Consider the following 16,217-nt stretch of genomic DNA (forward strand, 5'->3'; position numbering starts at 1 on the left):
TGACGGAGTAGTTCGTTTAGATTCAAATGCAGTACTTACTGAGTAGTTGGCAGTTTCGGACACAGCCATGGACTTTACTTAGGCCGGCCTACCAGGTATATTAAAGGCCGCCCAATTATATTTAATGACACTATTTTTTACTATTATTAACATGCTTTGACACCTTTTCTGCGATCTGCAATCGATTAAGTAGCGGAAAATCTTATCTTGTTTACCCTATTTCTTTCTGTGCACAACACAACACTGTCAACACTCCCACAGACAGTCCCTTGTGCTCTGCAGACCCACAGAAACGTGCCTTTTGGGACTTAAATAAAATCATCCAACCCGGGTTTCTAAATCTCCTAACATGTCCGGGAATTGGCTTTCGCTTTTGCTTTCGCTTTCTAAAGCTCGTATGCAGTTTTCCATTACCTTTTTACTTAAACCTACTTTCGCAGCTGATTGAACGCGCACGGTCACGAGAGAGAGAGAAAGATTAAATAATTAATTTTTTAAATCTAAACAACTCAGAAAAACTTTACTATATACTAGTAGAGGAGGAAATGACTAGCCTAAACTGACTGCAATATATTTGTACACCATTAGTAATGGTTGATCAACGCATCAACGCAAGATTTAATCGTGTATCTACGATCATTTTTGGAGATTTTGTCTGCTTTTATTACTTTTTCTGTCACTTATTTCTCAATTGCTGGTTATTTTATTCATTTGATGATGTTAAAATATTACATAGGCTGTGTTAATTACATATCCAAAATGCTTTGGTGTTCAAGTTTGCTTTGAACTTTAAGAGGAAGAAGCGGATTTTACCTGTCATTGTGTGCATGTGGCTCCTGAATAACCGACACAATCTCACGGAAATTCGTAAATTTTTGATCTAGTGGCTAATTCGTATGCATTTGTACGATCTAATTTGTACAATTTAGTTCGATTTGCTCATCCCTAATGACAGTTGGGTTTAGGGGTGGGGTTAGGTGCCACGCCTCCATTTTAAAAATCGTACAATTTTGTACGACTGAACTCGAATTTGTACGAATTAGCCACTAAGCTGGCAAAACGTAAAATACTTACGTTTTCTCTTGAGATCAGCCTGGAATAGCATGAAAGAGAATTTCTTTTTTTATTTCAACAGTAATTTATTTTATTTTACTTTAGCCCATTGAAAAGAAACTGTGTGGTACAGTGTCATAATAAATTTAGGCATTGTTAAAAATTTAATTGTTTTGTTTGAAACATATAGTTAACCACTTATGTGATGTGGGTGAATGGCGTGTTTCCATCTGGCTACCACCGCAAGTATATTTTAATCCTGTCGAAAGCACTGATTCCTGAGAAAAACTACTCAATTACAGTCATGAGTATTTGTAATTTGTTACTTTACACCACTGCGTTAACTGAGCAGTGCTTGAGTTATCATCGTACATTTGATTGGTGAACAAGGCGGATTCGATAGTTATAGTAACACTTTTTTATTAATATCAATATTATTATTATTATTATTATTATTAGATTTTCAAATTGAGATAAAGTTTATTTGGACTTTTTGGAAATTTAAAGATTAATAAAATACTAAAGCAGAATTTTAAATTGCACAAAGTGACTTGTGATGCAGTCACTATATTGTTTACCACACTACTTTGAATATTTGGTCTGAAATCGCATGCAAGTATGACTTCAAAACAACAATAGCTCTATTTAATTGACTGTGAACAACATTGTACTTTGATACCCATTGTCTGCTAATTTGATTTCGCGATTTAAAATTTGAAAACAATTATTTTCTGATGTTAAACTAAGGTAAAAGTCTGAAAGCATAAATATACAACCAACTTTACCCTATTGAATTTTACTTGGTATTACAAAGCAAGTCAGTACATTAAATACCGAGCAACATTTAAAGGGATAGTAGACAGAAAGATATCAGAAAAGAATGACAGAAAGCTCAGTTTTGGGTGAACTATCCCTTTAAGTCATTCAGTCAAGTCAAAAAGAGTATATCTCGACTATCTCATAAGTTTATTTTCACAATTCAAAGTAATAATTACAAATGTATTCATTCGTAAATGCTATTAAAGTGTTATACATAACCCAAGAGTTATGACAGAAAACATTGATACAAATTAATTGTATAGTGTTTTGGTCTGTAAAAACATGAAGTACAACTTATTAAATCAGTGAACATCATGTTTTAGTATAAATTATGACATTAATAAACACGTGTGGCAAATTATAATAACTTTTTAAAACCTTGGTAGTACAACGAAAGTTTTGTCTATGAATATTCATTACAAAAAAATGACGTTCACCAAGCAGACCAAAACGATTGGCTGAAAGAACGCTACTAGTTCGCGGGTGCTGTAAAGTTCAATAGTATGATCCTGCACAACTGGAGTAGCTGCACTCTCAGGACCGCATGTTTAGGACCGCATTTTTAGGACCCTAGTTTTTTGCAGAAGCGCCACCTACCGGATTGGATGACAAAGTGAAACTGCATTTCTAGGACCCGTTTTGTAACTGCGCCACCTACCGAATTGGATTATATAGCGGAAACTTTCAGGCACTTTTATTACAGAGGTTAAAGTGTAAAACGCCTGCTTTAAGTAACAATTTTAAAATGAAACAAATGAATTTACACCTAAAATATAAATGAATAAATAGAGTTGAGTGCCTTAAAAGTCTTAAATTCTTTGAAAAATACTGTATATTGATGAACCCCATTACATTGAACAAATTAGCTCAGTATTAAGGAAAATAAATTGAAATCAAATGGGTTCAGCATTTGCAGTTACTAATTTAAAACCAGGTTGTAAAGGTTTTAGAGAGACAAGACGCAAGAATGATTCAAGAATGTACATTTATATAAATATCCACACTTTTTTTTTATTAATGCAATTCAACCACAAAATTGACCCCACTGTTTATTCAGTTGCTGCATTCAGACTGGCTGTAGACTTTAGCTCCTGTGAATGAGAGTGAAGAAGAAAGTTCAAGTATATATATATATATACACACACACACACACGCACACACACACACACACACACACACACACACACACACACACACATATACATACATATATACATACATATAAATACACACACACACACATACACACACACATACATACATATACATATACATATATATATATATATATATATATATATATATATATATATATATATATATATATATATATATATATATACATACACACTGGGGTAAATAAGTATTTAACAAGTTCCCATTATTCTCAGAAAACATATTTCTAAAGGTGCTATTGACCTGAAAACCAAAGAAAAAAAATATATGAATAGAAAACAAATCTAATTACTTTACAAATTGTTATCAACATCTGGTGAAAATTTCAAGTCAACAGCACCTTTATAAATATGTTTTCTGAGAAAAATGGAAACGTGTTGAATATTCAATTCAATTTTAATTAATTTCATCTTTATTTCTAAAGCACTTTTACAATGTAGATTGTGTCAAAGCAGCTTAATATTTATTAAATTCAGTTCAGTTTAGTGTGGTTTAGTAATCACTGCTAAAAATCCAAACACTAAAAAAAAGCAAATCCATCGATGCACAGTTCCACAAGTCCTAAACCAAGCAAGCCAATGGCAACAGTGGAGGAACAAAACTTTACCAATTGATGAAAGGGAAGGAATAAACCTTGAGAGAAACTAGGCTCAGTTGGGAACAACCATTTCTCTTCTGGCCACACTTCACATGCAGAGCTGCAGTCTAGGCGCTGGAGGCAAACACTGGGCGTCCATCGTAGAGAAGCTGCAGGTGCGAGTAGGTCACCAGCTGGTTTTCAGGCTGGACCACAGGGTCAATGTGGGCACTCATCTGTCACTGGGGTCTTTCATTAATCAGTCTCATGCTCTCCACTTCTCCATGACCACCACAGCATCTGCTCATGATACGGTCTGTTTCAGGATTATGGATACATTTAGAAGTCCTCTATGGTGGCATCATCTCTTCACAGGTTACGATCTCTAGAGGCCTCTGGATGAATATCCCCAGGTGGAAATAGGGAACAAGGAAAATAATTAGCGCAGCTGCTGTTCATAGTGTATTTAAACAAGAGATATTAAATATCAAGACAAAAATGAAGTGCTAAGAGATAAAATAGCAGTTATATGAATAAACATGAAACGCACATGATTATTTATAACAAAATGTCTGGTTAAGACAGCAAGAGTGTTCCCTCCAAGTGGTTTGTCAATCCCACTCACCCGCATAGAGCACATAGGGCAGCACAGTGGTTAGCACCGTCGCTTCACAGCAAGAAGGTTGCTGGTTCAAGCCCCGGCTGGGCCAGTGGTCATTTCTGTGTGGAGTTTGCATGTTCTCCCCATGTTCAAGTGTATGAGTGTAAATGGGTGTTTCCCAGTACTGGGTTGCAGCTGGAAGGGCATCCGCTGTGTAAAACATATGCTGGATAAGTTGGCGGTTCCTTCTGCTGTGGCAACCCCTGATAAATAAAGGGACTAAGCCGAAAAAGAAAATGAATGAATATATATATTCTTGAATATGTAAAACAATGTATATGAACTCAAAAGGTTAATCAATTGTTATGAAATTAAATTCAGATTAATATTTAATATAAGAGGTATAATAACAAACATTTGCTTTACAGTGTAAGCTATAATATATATATATATATATATATATATATATATATATATATATATATATATATATATATATATATATATATATATATATATATATTTATTTATTTATTTCTGGCTTAAGTGTATGCACTGTTGGGAGAACCAAACAGGAAACTTTACTCCCAACTCCATATTTTTAAGTTTATAAGAGCAATACCCACCTATTGAATGGTCTCCCTTCTTTCGTCAGTTGTTTGTAAATCTGTCTGTTAAATTCTTTTACTTCACTGAAATAGAGAACAATCACTGTCGAGTTAACATATATACCAGTAACAAAAAGGCTCTTTGAGCATTGTGCCAAAATTAACCATATTCTGACCTGTAATGATAATCTTTACCAGGAAGAAAGACCTGCTCAGCATTATCCAAAGACCAGCTCCTCAAGACACCCAGAGGATGTACGATGGCCTATGAAAAAAAAATTATTTAAATATGAACTAAAATACTACCACAGAACAGCAAATCATTTTACATGGATTCATAAATGAGTAGCACCCAGCATGCAGTTTATATACTTATTTGGCCAGACATTCCTCTGGAAAATGAACACCACAGATAAGCTGCACTTCTTCATAGATATGCTATAAACTCAAGAACACAGCTAGCATTTGTAACTGTATTTATAAACTGCTTATCAATGTCTATTTAATGTAGAGTTAATGCTAGACAAATAAAATATTAATAAATTAACTAGTTATTAAATGCTTAATAATTATTTATTTATAGTATGCAGATGTTATAAAGTGTTACTCAACAGTTTGAGATAACCTCAATGAAAATCATCCTGTAGTTTGTTTTCTTTTCCTCCTACAATGAGCCTAAGCATCCATCAAAACATCAGGCTAATAACACATACAGTATTGTGGGGCAAACAGGCAGTCAGCACAATTTTCAATGTGCTAATGTAATACAACGAATAACACGAATTCAGTAAAATATAGATAAATCTAAAACTCTTACATCAAACGTGCTTTTACCATCTTAGTTTAATACATGTCACTAAGCACATTAGCCGTTAAGTCAACAAGCCATTAAATCAACAATGTTTCATTAAACCATGGTCACGAGCTACGAACGTCGTAGCATTTAATCAAACTAGAAAACGAACTCTAGAAAATTATTAACAGTTATAACAGCTCTCACTCTGGCTGTGTAAAATTATCCATATTTATTATTATAATATTTTATTCTTCTTCTGGAAAAAATATTGTCACGTAACATTTTTGTCCCAGACCCTTAAAAGTGGGGTAAATCATGCAGGCTAATCTGGCATTTCTGCATAAACTCACTGTATAAAACAGCAGCATTACAAAATAAACAAATACTTTAACAGTTTAAAATAAAACTTAATAGAAAAATCGGTACTTACACTTTCCTTGTCATCCGTGTCATCCATTAGCGCATCCATGATCCAATCCGACAGGTGACGCTGTCACAAAAAACTAGGGTCCTAAAGATGCGGTCCTAAAAATGTGGTCCTGAGAGTGCAGCCACTCCAGTTGTGCAGGAATACCCTTCTCGTAAAGTTACTCAGCTGGCTAATCAGCGAATTCCGCTAATGAATATTCATTATACTAAAGAATACATTCGTTACAACTACGATGCTACGTCAACATGACCTAATCAGTATTCATAAGCTAAACCTTCAGCATAGTAGACGTTGTAATTTGGTTCAGCTGCCAGTCTAACAGGTTTATTAACATCCGCACTCACCTTATAAACTTTCCCGAAAGCGCCGTCGCCCAGTTCCCCGATGATTTCCCACATGTCATTTGGGTTTACATCCCGTTGAAGGTGATTGTATTGTTTGGTTTTCTTCTTGATTTCGATTGTAGGAAGTCGGAACATCTTTCCAAATTTTGAGAAAGCCATTTTAAATAATACAGAAAGGAGCTTCAAATGCTAATAAACAGATGGTGTAGATCGTCAGTTAACGTCAGTTGACTTTAGAAACAGCAAAAACGTCTGAGGTGAAAACTGTCCGACACTCCAAGAAAAGTAGACATCCCCATCGCTTAAAAACTATTAAAACATCATCAAACTTCACTAGAGATATTCCACTCCATCCATGAGAAACCGTGTGCTGTCAGAAGACGCGACTTAACACTCATGTTCACCTGTTCACTTACTGCTGCTGCTGGACTGAGACTCAGAGCCACGCCCACTACACGCAGCACGGAATTGTGGGGTTTGTAGTTTTTTTTTACGTCAAAGATAACGTTGGTGACAAATCATTATAACAAATGATCTCTATGTCATTAATTAATTTAATATTTCTACTTAATAGTGCGTTTATAATAATCTAGTCAAAAAGACATGGTACAGACAAAACTCTCAATAAAAAAACAACTGTTGCACACAACCCCCACCTAGTGGTTATATATGATACATAGGGACCCGTCATTATTTAGGCTTTCAGCAATATTTCATAATATAATATAATGAAATTAGAAGCCTATTTAGAAGAACAAACAAATAAAGAATTAACACAGAATAAAATATTACATATGTAACAACTATAAATATTAGAATTTCATCTGTGAAATACATCTAAATGCTTTAAGAGTGATAAATTGTATATCTAGTTTTGTTTCCCAGAAATATTAGGTTATTTTAAAGAACAATATACAAGTGCAAATGCTAATGTTTGAAAATTATGATTATGAAATGTACTTCAGTGTAACAATAGTTTTTATACCAATTGTATATATACATAATTGTATATATTATATAAATACTATATATAATAGTTTATATACCAATATTTTGTCCTTTATTTTTATTGCAATGAATTATTTGATGGCATGTTGAAAAACATTTAAGAATTGCCATAATAGAGCATCAAAATATGCGTTTGTTCATCCTTATTATTTGCCACCATCTGTCAAACCACTAGGTTTTTCCTAGTGTCAGAAAAAATAAATATTAATCACACAAAATATTATGTTTTTGGCATAATCAGTTATTATTTTATAGATTTTTAAAGGTTACTATAAGTAAGTTGTTTAATTTTGACATAAATATGTCTGTAACACTGAACTCTAGTGAAGCATTATTACACATATTACATAACTAAACAAAACAATTAAAGGTATACAAACACACATTTGTATGTATATTTATGTATGCATGTGTATATATACATATATGACCACACACACACATTCACTCAGCGGCCACTTTATTAGGTACACCTGTCCAACTGCTCGTTAACGCAGATTTCCAATCAGCCAATCACATGGCAGAAACTCGATGCATTTAGGCATGTAGACATGGTCAAGACGATCTGCTGCAGTTCAAACTGAGCATCAGAATGAGGAAGAAAGCTGATTTAAGTGACTTTAAATGTGGCATGGTTGTTGGTGCCAGGCTGGTCTGAGTATTTCAGAAGCTGCTGATCTACTCTGATTTTCACGCACAACCATCTCTAGGATTTACAGAGAATGGTCTGAAAAGAGAAAATATCCAGTAAGCGGCAGTTCTGTGCGCGCAAATGTCTTGTTGATGCCAGAGGAGAATGGCCAGACTGGTTCCAGCTGATAGAAAGGCAACAGTAACTCAAATAAGCACTCGTTACAACAGAGGTCTGCAGAAGAGCATCTCTGAACACACAACACGTCCAATCTTGAGGCAGATGGGCTACAGCAGCAAAAGACCACACCGGGTGCCGCTCCTGTCAGCTAAGAACAGGAAACTGAGGCTACAATTCACACAGACTCACCAAAACTGGAGAACAGAAGATTGGAGAAAGGTTGCCTGCTCTGATGAGTCTCTATTTCTGCTGCCACATTCGGATGGTCGGGTCAGAATTTGGCTTCAACAGCATGAAAGCATGGATCCATCCTGCATTGTATCAACAGTTCAGGCTGGTGGTGGAGGTGTAATGGTGTGGGGGAGATTTTCTTGGCACTTTAGGCCCATTATTATAAATTGAGCATCGTGTCAACACCACAGCCTATCTGAGTATTGTTGCTGACCATGTCCATCCCTTTATGACCACAGTGTACCCATCTTCTGATCGCTAACTCCAGCAGTGTAATGCTCCATGTCATAAAGCGCAAATGATCTATAGTTTCTTGAACGTGACAATGACTTCACTGTACTCAAATGGCCTCCACAGTCACCAGATTTCAATCCAATAGAGCACCTTTGGGATGTGGTGGAACAGGAGATTGGCATCATGGATGTGCAGCCAGCAAATCTGCAGCAACTGTGTGATGCTATCATGTCAATATGGAGCAAAATCTCTGAGGAATATTTCCAGTATCTTGTGGAAGCTACGCCATGAAGAATTAAAGCAGTTCTGAAGGCAAAAGAGGGTCTAAACCTAACAAAATGGGCAGGTGAGTGTATGTATATTTAATATGTTAGCATAAGCCTAAATATTCAAAGGAATTATTTAAGAAATATTACCAGCAATTGAAAATCCTTGTCTTTCAATGAATGTTTATTTCAAATGCCAGGATATTATTTTAATAAACATGCAATAAAAACGTTACATTATTAAAAACATTTTTGTCATGAAATCACACAATGGTAATTATGGTGCAAACAATCATGTTTAAATGTAAGAAAATTGATTATTCGATCCATCTGCTCAATCATTTCTGTTATAATCATACAATTAATAACATCTGTTTCCACAATAAGTAAAAAGCTGATTTATGATTTATGTACAATCGTGCTCCATCCATCCACAATGTCCTGCAGTCCTGCATGAGGTGATTTCAGCCTCTCCATGGTCTGCGGTGCAAAGCTTCACAGTTATCCTGAGTGAAAACCAATTCCTGAAACAGATACACAGCGTTAGGATTTCCTCATAACAATGTATAGATAGATAGATAGATAGATAGATAGATAGATAGATAGATAGATAGATAGATAGATAGATAGATAGATAGATAGATAGATAGATAGATAGATAGATAGATAGATAGATAGATAGATAGATAGATAGATACTGTAGATAGATAGATAGATAGATAGATAGATAGATAGATAGATAGATAGATAGATAGATAGATAGATAGATAGATAGATAGATAGATAGATAGATAGATAGATAGATAGATAGATAGATAGATAGATAGATACTGTAGATACTATAGATAGATAGATAGATAGATAGATAGATAGATAGATAGATAGATAGATAGATAGATAGATAGATAGATAGATAGATAGATAGATAGATAGATAGATAGATAGATAGATAGATACTGTAGATACTGTAGATAGATAGATAGATAGATAGATAGATAGATAGATAGATAGATAGATAGATAGATAGATAGATAGATAGATAGATAGATAGATAGATAGATAGATAGATAGATAGATACTGTAGATAGATAGATAGATAGATAGATAGATAGATAGATAGATAGATAGATAGATAGATAGATAGATAGATAGATAGATAGATAGATAGATAGATAGATAGATAGATAGATAGATAGATAGATAGATAGATAGATAGATAGATAGATAGTGTAGATACTATAGATAGATAGATAGATAGATAGATAGATAGATAGATAGATAGATAGATAGATAGATAGATACTGTAGATACTATAGATAGATAGATAGATAGATAGATAGATAGATAGATAGATAGATAGATAGATAGATAGATAGATAGATAGATAGATAGATAGATAGATAGATAGATAGATAGATAGATAGATAGATAGATAGATACTGTAGATACTATAGATAGATAGATAGATAGATAGATAGATAGATAGATAGATAGATAGATAGATAGATAGATAGATAGATAGATACTGTAGATAGATAGATAGATAGATAGATAGATAGATAGATAGATAGATAGATAGATAGATAGATAGATAGATAGATAGATAGATAGATAGATAGATAGATAGATAGATAGATAGATAGATAGATACTATAGATAGATAGATAGATAGATAGATAGATAGATAGATAGATAGATAGATAGATAGATAGATAGATAGATAGATAGATACTGTAGATACTATAGATAGATAGATAGATAGATAGATAGATAGATAGATAGATAGATAGATAGATAGATAGATAGATAGATAGATAGATAGATAGATAGATAGATAGATAGATAGATACTGTAGATACTATAGATAGATAGATAGATAGATAGATAGATAGATAGATAGATAGATAGATAGATAGATAGATAGATAGATAGATAGATAGATAGATAGATAGATAGATAGATAGATAGATAGATAGTGTAGATAGTGTAGATACTATAGATAGATAGATAGATAGATAGATAGATAGATAGATAGATAGATAGATACTGTAGATACTATAGATAGATAGATAGATAGATAGATAGATAGATAGATAGATAGATAGATAGATAGATAGATAGATAGATAGATAGATAGATAGATAGATAGATACTGTAGATACTATAGATAGATAGATAGATAGATAGATAGATAGATAGATAGATAGATAGATAGATAGATAGATAGATAGATAGATAGATAGATAGATAGATAGATAGATAGATAGATAGATAGATAGATAGATAGATAGATAGATACTGTAGATACTATAGATAGATAGATAGATAGATAGATAGATAGATAGATAGATAGATAGATAGATAGATAGATAGATAGATAGATAGATAGATAGATAGATAGATAGATAGATAGATAGATAGATAGATAGATAGATAGATAGATAGATAGATAGATAGATAGATAGATAGATAGATAGATAGATAGATAGATAGATAGATAGATAGATAGGATGAATGAATGTTATACCCCGTGACATTTCTGTGAGATGATGAAGTATAGTTGTCTGATAGCAGCACTAAGATTCTTCACTTTCCTGTTGTAGCCACATCTGCGTTCTCTCAGATCGCTCAGCATAGACAGATACGTGTTCATCGCAGACATCACACAAGCATTCTGTCCAAACAAACAATATATCACTGACAAGACATCTGTAAAATAATGTAAAATAATCTAATTCTAATAATAAAAACAGTTCATTCATTTTCTTTTCAGCTTAGTCCCTTTATTAATCTGGGGTCGCCACAGCGCCAACTTATACAGCATATGTTTTGCGCAGCGGATGCCCTTCCAGCTGCAACCCATCTCTGGGAAACCCATCCATACACACTCGTTCACACTCATATACTATGGACAATTTAGCCTACCCAATTCACCTGTACCGCACGTCTTTGGACTGTGGGGGAAACCCACGTGAACACAGAGAGAACATGCAAACTCCACACAGAAACGCCAACTGACCCAGCCGAGGCTCGAACCAGCAACTTTCTTGCTGTGAGGCGACAGTCCTACCTAATGCGCCACTGCATGGCAATAAAAACAATAATTTAAAATCTTATTAAAAATAATATTTATTAATAATAATAACAATAATAGAATTAATAATATTTTATAATAATATTATTTCAGTAATAAAACTATAATACATATTATTATATTTTATTATGCATTTTATAATATGATTTTTATAATATTTTATTTTATAACTTTTTATTATAATATTTTTAGTTCTGAAATGGTGATAATCATAAATATTGTTATTATTAATAGGTTTTTTTTACATTTCAGGCAAACTTTATCATTTAAATGCTTAATGCACATTGTAAATATATCTTGGTAATCTAATATATCTAAATATAGATTATAAATAAAATATCATTAAAGCATTTTAAATGGCATACTTATTAATTTGCAGGATACCAGTATTCAGTTTAATCATGTTAACTAGGCAATTTTGGTTAATTAGGCAAGTCTTTGGGCAACAGTGATTTGTTCTGTAGCCAACAAAACATTCTTAATGGTGCTAATAATATTGACCTTCATATTTATTTATTTATTTGTTTGTTTGTTTGTTTGTTTGCATATTTATTCTAGCCAAACCAAAAAAAAAAAAACTTTCTCCAGAGGAAAAATATAACAGGAAAAACTATGAAAATTTGTGAAATATTTTTCAAAAATAATGAAAATTTCACAGAAGGTCTAAGACAGTGGTTCTCAAACTTTTTTCATCAAGTACCACCTCAGAAAATAATTGTCTCTCCAAGAACCACCATAATGAGCAGTATTGAAATACAGCAGCGAAGGCCTGATGAAGCAGCTACAGCTCTGCACAATTCAAAAATGAGGCAGATAAATAATAATTCAAAATATTTATTATTATCAGCCATTTCAAACATTATAGTTAGAACATTAACACTGTACTGTGTTATATGTAGAAAATAAATAATAAATAAATAAAAATAAAACGTTTAAATTAAAATAAGCTTTTAAAAGTTCAAAATGAAAGGTTACTGTTCTTGAAAAGAAAAGAAAAACTTCTGTACTTAAATGTAAAGTATTAATGTTGCCTGGACCTTAGAAATATAGGCTATTTGACATCATATTCATATATACAGTAAATCATTTTTGATACATTTTAAACATATGTAGCATGTACATATGCCATATTTGATTCCTCCGTGTACCACTAGAAGAAAGTCCGCGTACCACTAGTGGTACACGGGGTGAATTTGGGTATAATCTGGGACACTGGGTAATCTGGGACACCTAAGCTCCTGTGTGTTTATTTCTGTTCTAACAAAATTTAGGCAACATGACTTTTATTGTAAATTTAGCATGGACTTCATGTGAGTAAAATCACATTACTTCATTGGGGTATCCCAAAAAAGGGGGGGGGGGGGGGGGGAAGGGGGGGGCAGGGCACTCGTCAATCAGCAAGCTCAGTCAGTGACATAGGATTCTGACTAGATTTATGTTAAGGACATAAACCTGTCATAAATAAGACAGTATTCCCAATTGTTGTTAAATTATGTTTGTGATCTATTCAAGTAACAAAATATGTATTAAAGTGTTGAAAACTATTAAAGTGTTGAGAAATATGCATTTAGAAACTTTGTAAGTTTAATGACTGCAAAGATGGAATGTACAATGTGCTGTACACAAACACACACACACACACACGTACACACACACACACGCACACACACACACCCTTAAACACAGTCTTTCTCTCTCTCACACACACTTACACACACACACACACACACACACACACACACGTACACACACACACACACGCACACACACACACCCTTAAACACAGTCTTTCTCTCTCTCTCACACACACACACACACAGTCTTTCTCACACACACTTACACACACACACACACACACACACACACACACACACCCTTACACACAGTCTTTCTCACACACACACACACACTTTTTTTAAAATTGGTCAAATTGAGTTTGGCATGCATAAATATGGCAAATATATACTTTTTTAGCCCAAATACATAATGTCCCAGATTGCGAAGTGACCTGTCCCAGATTATCAAATTCAGGCAGAATTTTTGTTTTTGACAAATTCATACTAATAGGTGTGGCATGGCTCTTCTCAGTATAATATCTCTATTATGTTTTCTTAGGTGGTTACAAAACATCTTAGGGATTTCAGAAAAGTCTCATATGTGGTTCTAATTAGTTAGACAGACATTAAAATAGAGAGTCAAAATTGCAAAAAGTGTCCCAGATTACCCGAATTCACCCTACCATAGTTAGAGAACCACTAGTCTAAGAAGTTTTTCTTCAACTGCATATATTAAAAATAGTATTTTTTTGTATCTAAATCTGCAATGTGCTTGTGAAAAAGGAGCTGTTTCTAAAATACAATAAAGTTTTTTTTTCTTCCTCTGCACGACTGAAATATTCTGCAATACACTGCAGTGATTATTACTTTGTTTTAAAAAAGTGAGTAAACCAAAGTATCCAGGTGATATCTAAGAATCCTGCCCATCAACTCATACACTATAAACTGATCCACAAAGCTTGTGCAACTCCATATGTGCTACACCGCATGAAACGGTTACCTGCCCCTTTTTGAACATTGTGTAATTCAAACTCTGTGGGGACATATATGCATATGTTTTTTGAATGTCCACTTATCAGTACATTTTGGGATAAGGTATTTCAAACTACTTCAGAATTGTGTGAGATGTTCATTCCCAAATACCCTAATATCTGTTTATTGAATGATGATTATGATCTAAACCTAAACACTTCCCAACTCAGGATATTTCATACTGCACTAACTGCAGACAAGAAAGTTATATTTAAAATATGGCATGAACCCTCATTCCCAGCGGATAAAATGTGGCTTATTGAACTAAAAAATATTGCACTGTTAGAACGTTCCACTGCAAGAATTAACAGAGCTAAACCCCATACAATCAAAGCATGGTCTGATTTTATTGAGACAATTTCTTATATAATAACGAGTTAATTCTCACCCCAGAGCTTTTCTTTTTCTGTGTATTGTTATTCATTTATTATTTTATTGTCTTTATTTTACTATTATTATTATTTGTAATTTCTTTATGTATTTTTATTTAATGCAAACCCTGGCTTGTATATAGTTGTTGCTGGCTATGTATGCTGGCTTTGTTCTGCAATAAATAAATAATCATAATTTTTTTTTTTTTTTTAAAGTAAGTAAACCCATTGACTTAACTTTTATAATTATGCGTTTGTTTACTTGATAATTAAGGCAACGAGTTTCCTCTCTACTTTAAAGTGAAGTCAACTAATCTTTTATTTACAGTGTAGTGTGTGATTCTGCACTTACATGCACATCAATGTACAGGTCCGGCAGGTGAGCGGTGCATCTGTGCTGCAACACAAACACAACAAAACGTCAACCACTGTTGTACTCACAGCTGTACTCACGTTATCTCCGTTCGCGCACTCACAGTGTCGTAGTCTTGTTTAATTTCTGCCGCCCTCTGCGTGATATCTCTGCCCATGTTCAGGACTTTGGTGTAGCAGGTTGGAGGGATGGGGTACAGCTGAGCCCAGACAGTGGGCATCCCGAGAACCAGCAGTGCGTAGAATAGCATTCTGTCAGCTCGCTGTAAACACACACTCTGAGCGCTGCTTTTATATAACACGCGCACACACTCAAACATGCCGAGGTCATAACCAAACATGGCATGATATATGAATCAATTAAGATGGAATGCGCATCATCGTCTTGTCCAAATGCTTTTCTGTTGTTTTCTGTGGTCGTCCAGCCAAATGTTGTCATTGTCTCGACAACTACACACCAACTGAATTATTTGACATTTTAAACAATGAAACTTGTAAACAATGACATACACTTTAATTATTTCAATATTGAGCTCTGTGTCCACATGAAAAAAAAACAGTGTTAAACTGCAATAAGTAAATACTATTCACTACTTGACAAAAGTCTTGTCTATCCAAGTTTTAGAATCAACAAATAATAAGTTGACTTCTAGTTGATTATTTGGTATCAGAAGTGGCTTATATGAAAGGCAAAGGCCTCTAGATGACGCTTTTTTGACCACAATAAATTATGATCATGCCTTGATTTTTAATGATTTAATTATCACAGTAAGGTCTGACTTTGCTGAGACAAACGTCTCATCACTAAACAGAAATAATGTCCAGTATAGAATATAAA

At 33.7% G+C, this 16,217-nt stretch overlaps 2 protein-coding genes and 1 long non-coding RNA gene across 6 annotated transcripts in view; all 3 read right to left on the reverse strand.

The window, feature by feature from the left end:
• Nucleotides 1–6,822, reverse strand: part of stk10 (serine/threonine kinase 10) — an 86,456-nt gene extending 79,634 nt beyond the window's left edge. Inside the window, exon 1 of one of the 2 annotated variants that reach the window (XR_015519527.1) lies at nt 6,405–6,821. Coding sequence is in view for 1 of the 2 variants with exons in the window: in NM_201133.3 (NP_957427.3) it covers nt 6,405–6,563 (159 nt within the window). In the remaining variant the exon portion in view is untranslated. 2 annotated transcript variants of the gene reach the window in all.
• Nucleotides 2,858–6,112, reverse strand: LOC147838978 (uncharacterized). Of its 3 annotated transcripts, none has more exons than XR_015520779.1 (6): nt 6,061–6,112; nt 5,011–5,099; nt 4,853–4,918; nt 4,251–4,505; nt 3,682–4,020; nt 2,858–2,963 (listed from the first exon to the last, which is right to left on the reverse strand). It is a non-coding gene; the product is annotated as an uncharacterized LOC147838978 (long non-coding RNA). The 3 variants fall into 3 exon arrangements; XR_015520778.1 differs by having other exon boundaries at nt 3,656–4,020; XR_015520777.1 differs by lacking the exon at nt 2,858–2,963 and having other exon boundaries at nt 3,490–4,020.
• Nucleotides 6,823–9,120: 2,298 nt separating the features above from the next.
• zmp:0000001268 lies at nt 9,121–15,644 on the reverse strand. Its single transcript, NM_001386312.1, is given in 4 exon segments — nt 9,121–9,478; nt 11,482–11,628; nt 15,360–15,404; nt 15,484–15,644. Coding segments are annotated over 4 exon segments (399 nt in total). The 5' UTR covers nt 15,631–15,644; the 3' UTR covers nt 9,121–9,418.
• Nucleotides 15,645–16,217: the final 573 nt, after the last annotated feature.

Source organism: Danio rerio, chromosome 21 (assembly GCF_052040795.2).
Source record: "Danio rerio strain M-AB ecotype USA chromosome 21, GRCz13ab, whole genome shotgun sequence".
NCBI lineage: Eukaryota > Metazoa > Chordata > Actinopteri > Cypriniformes > Danionidae > Danio > Danio rerio.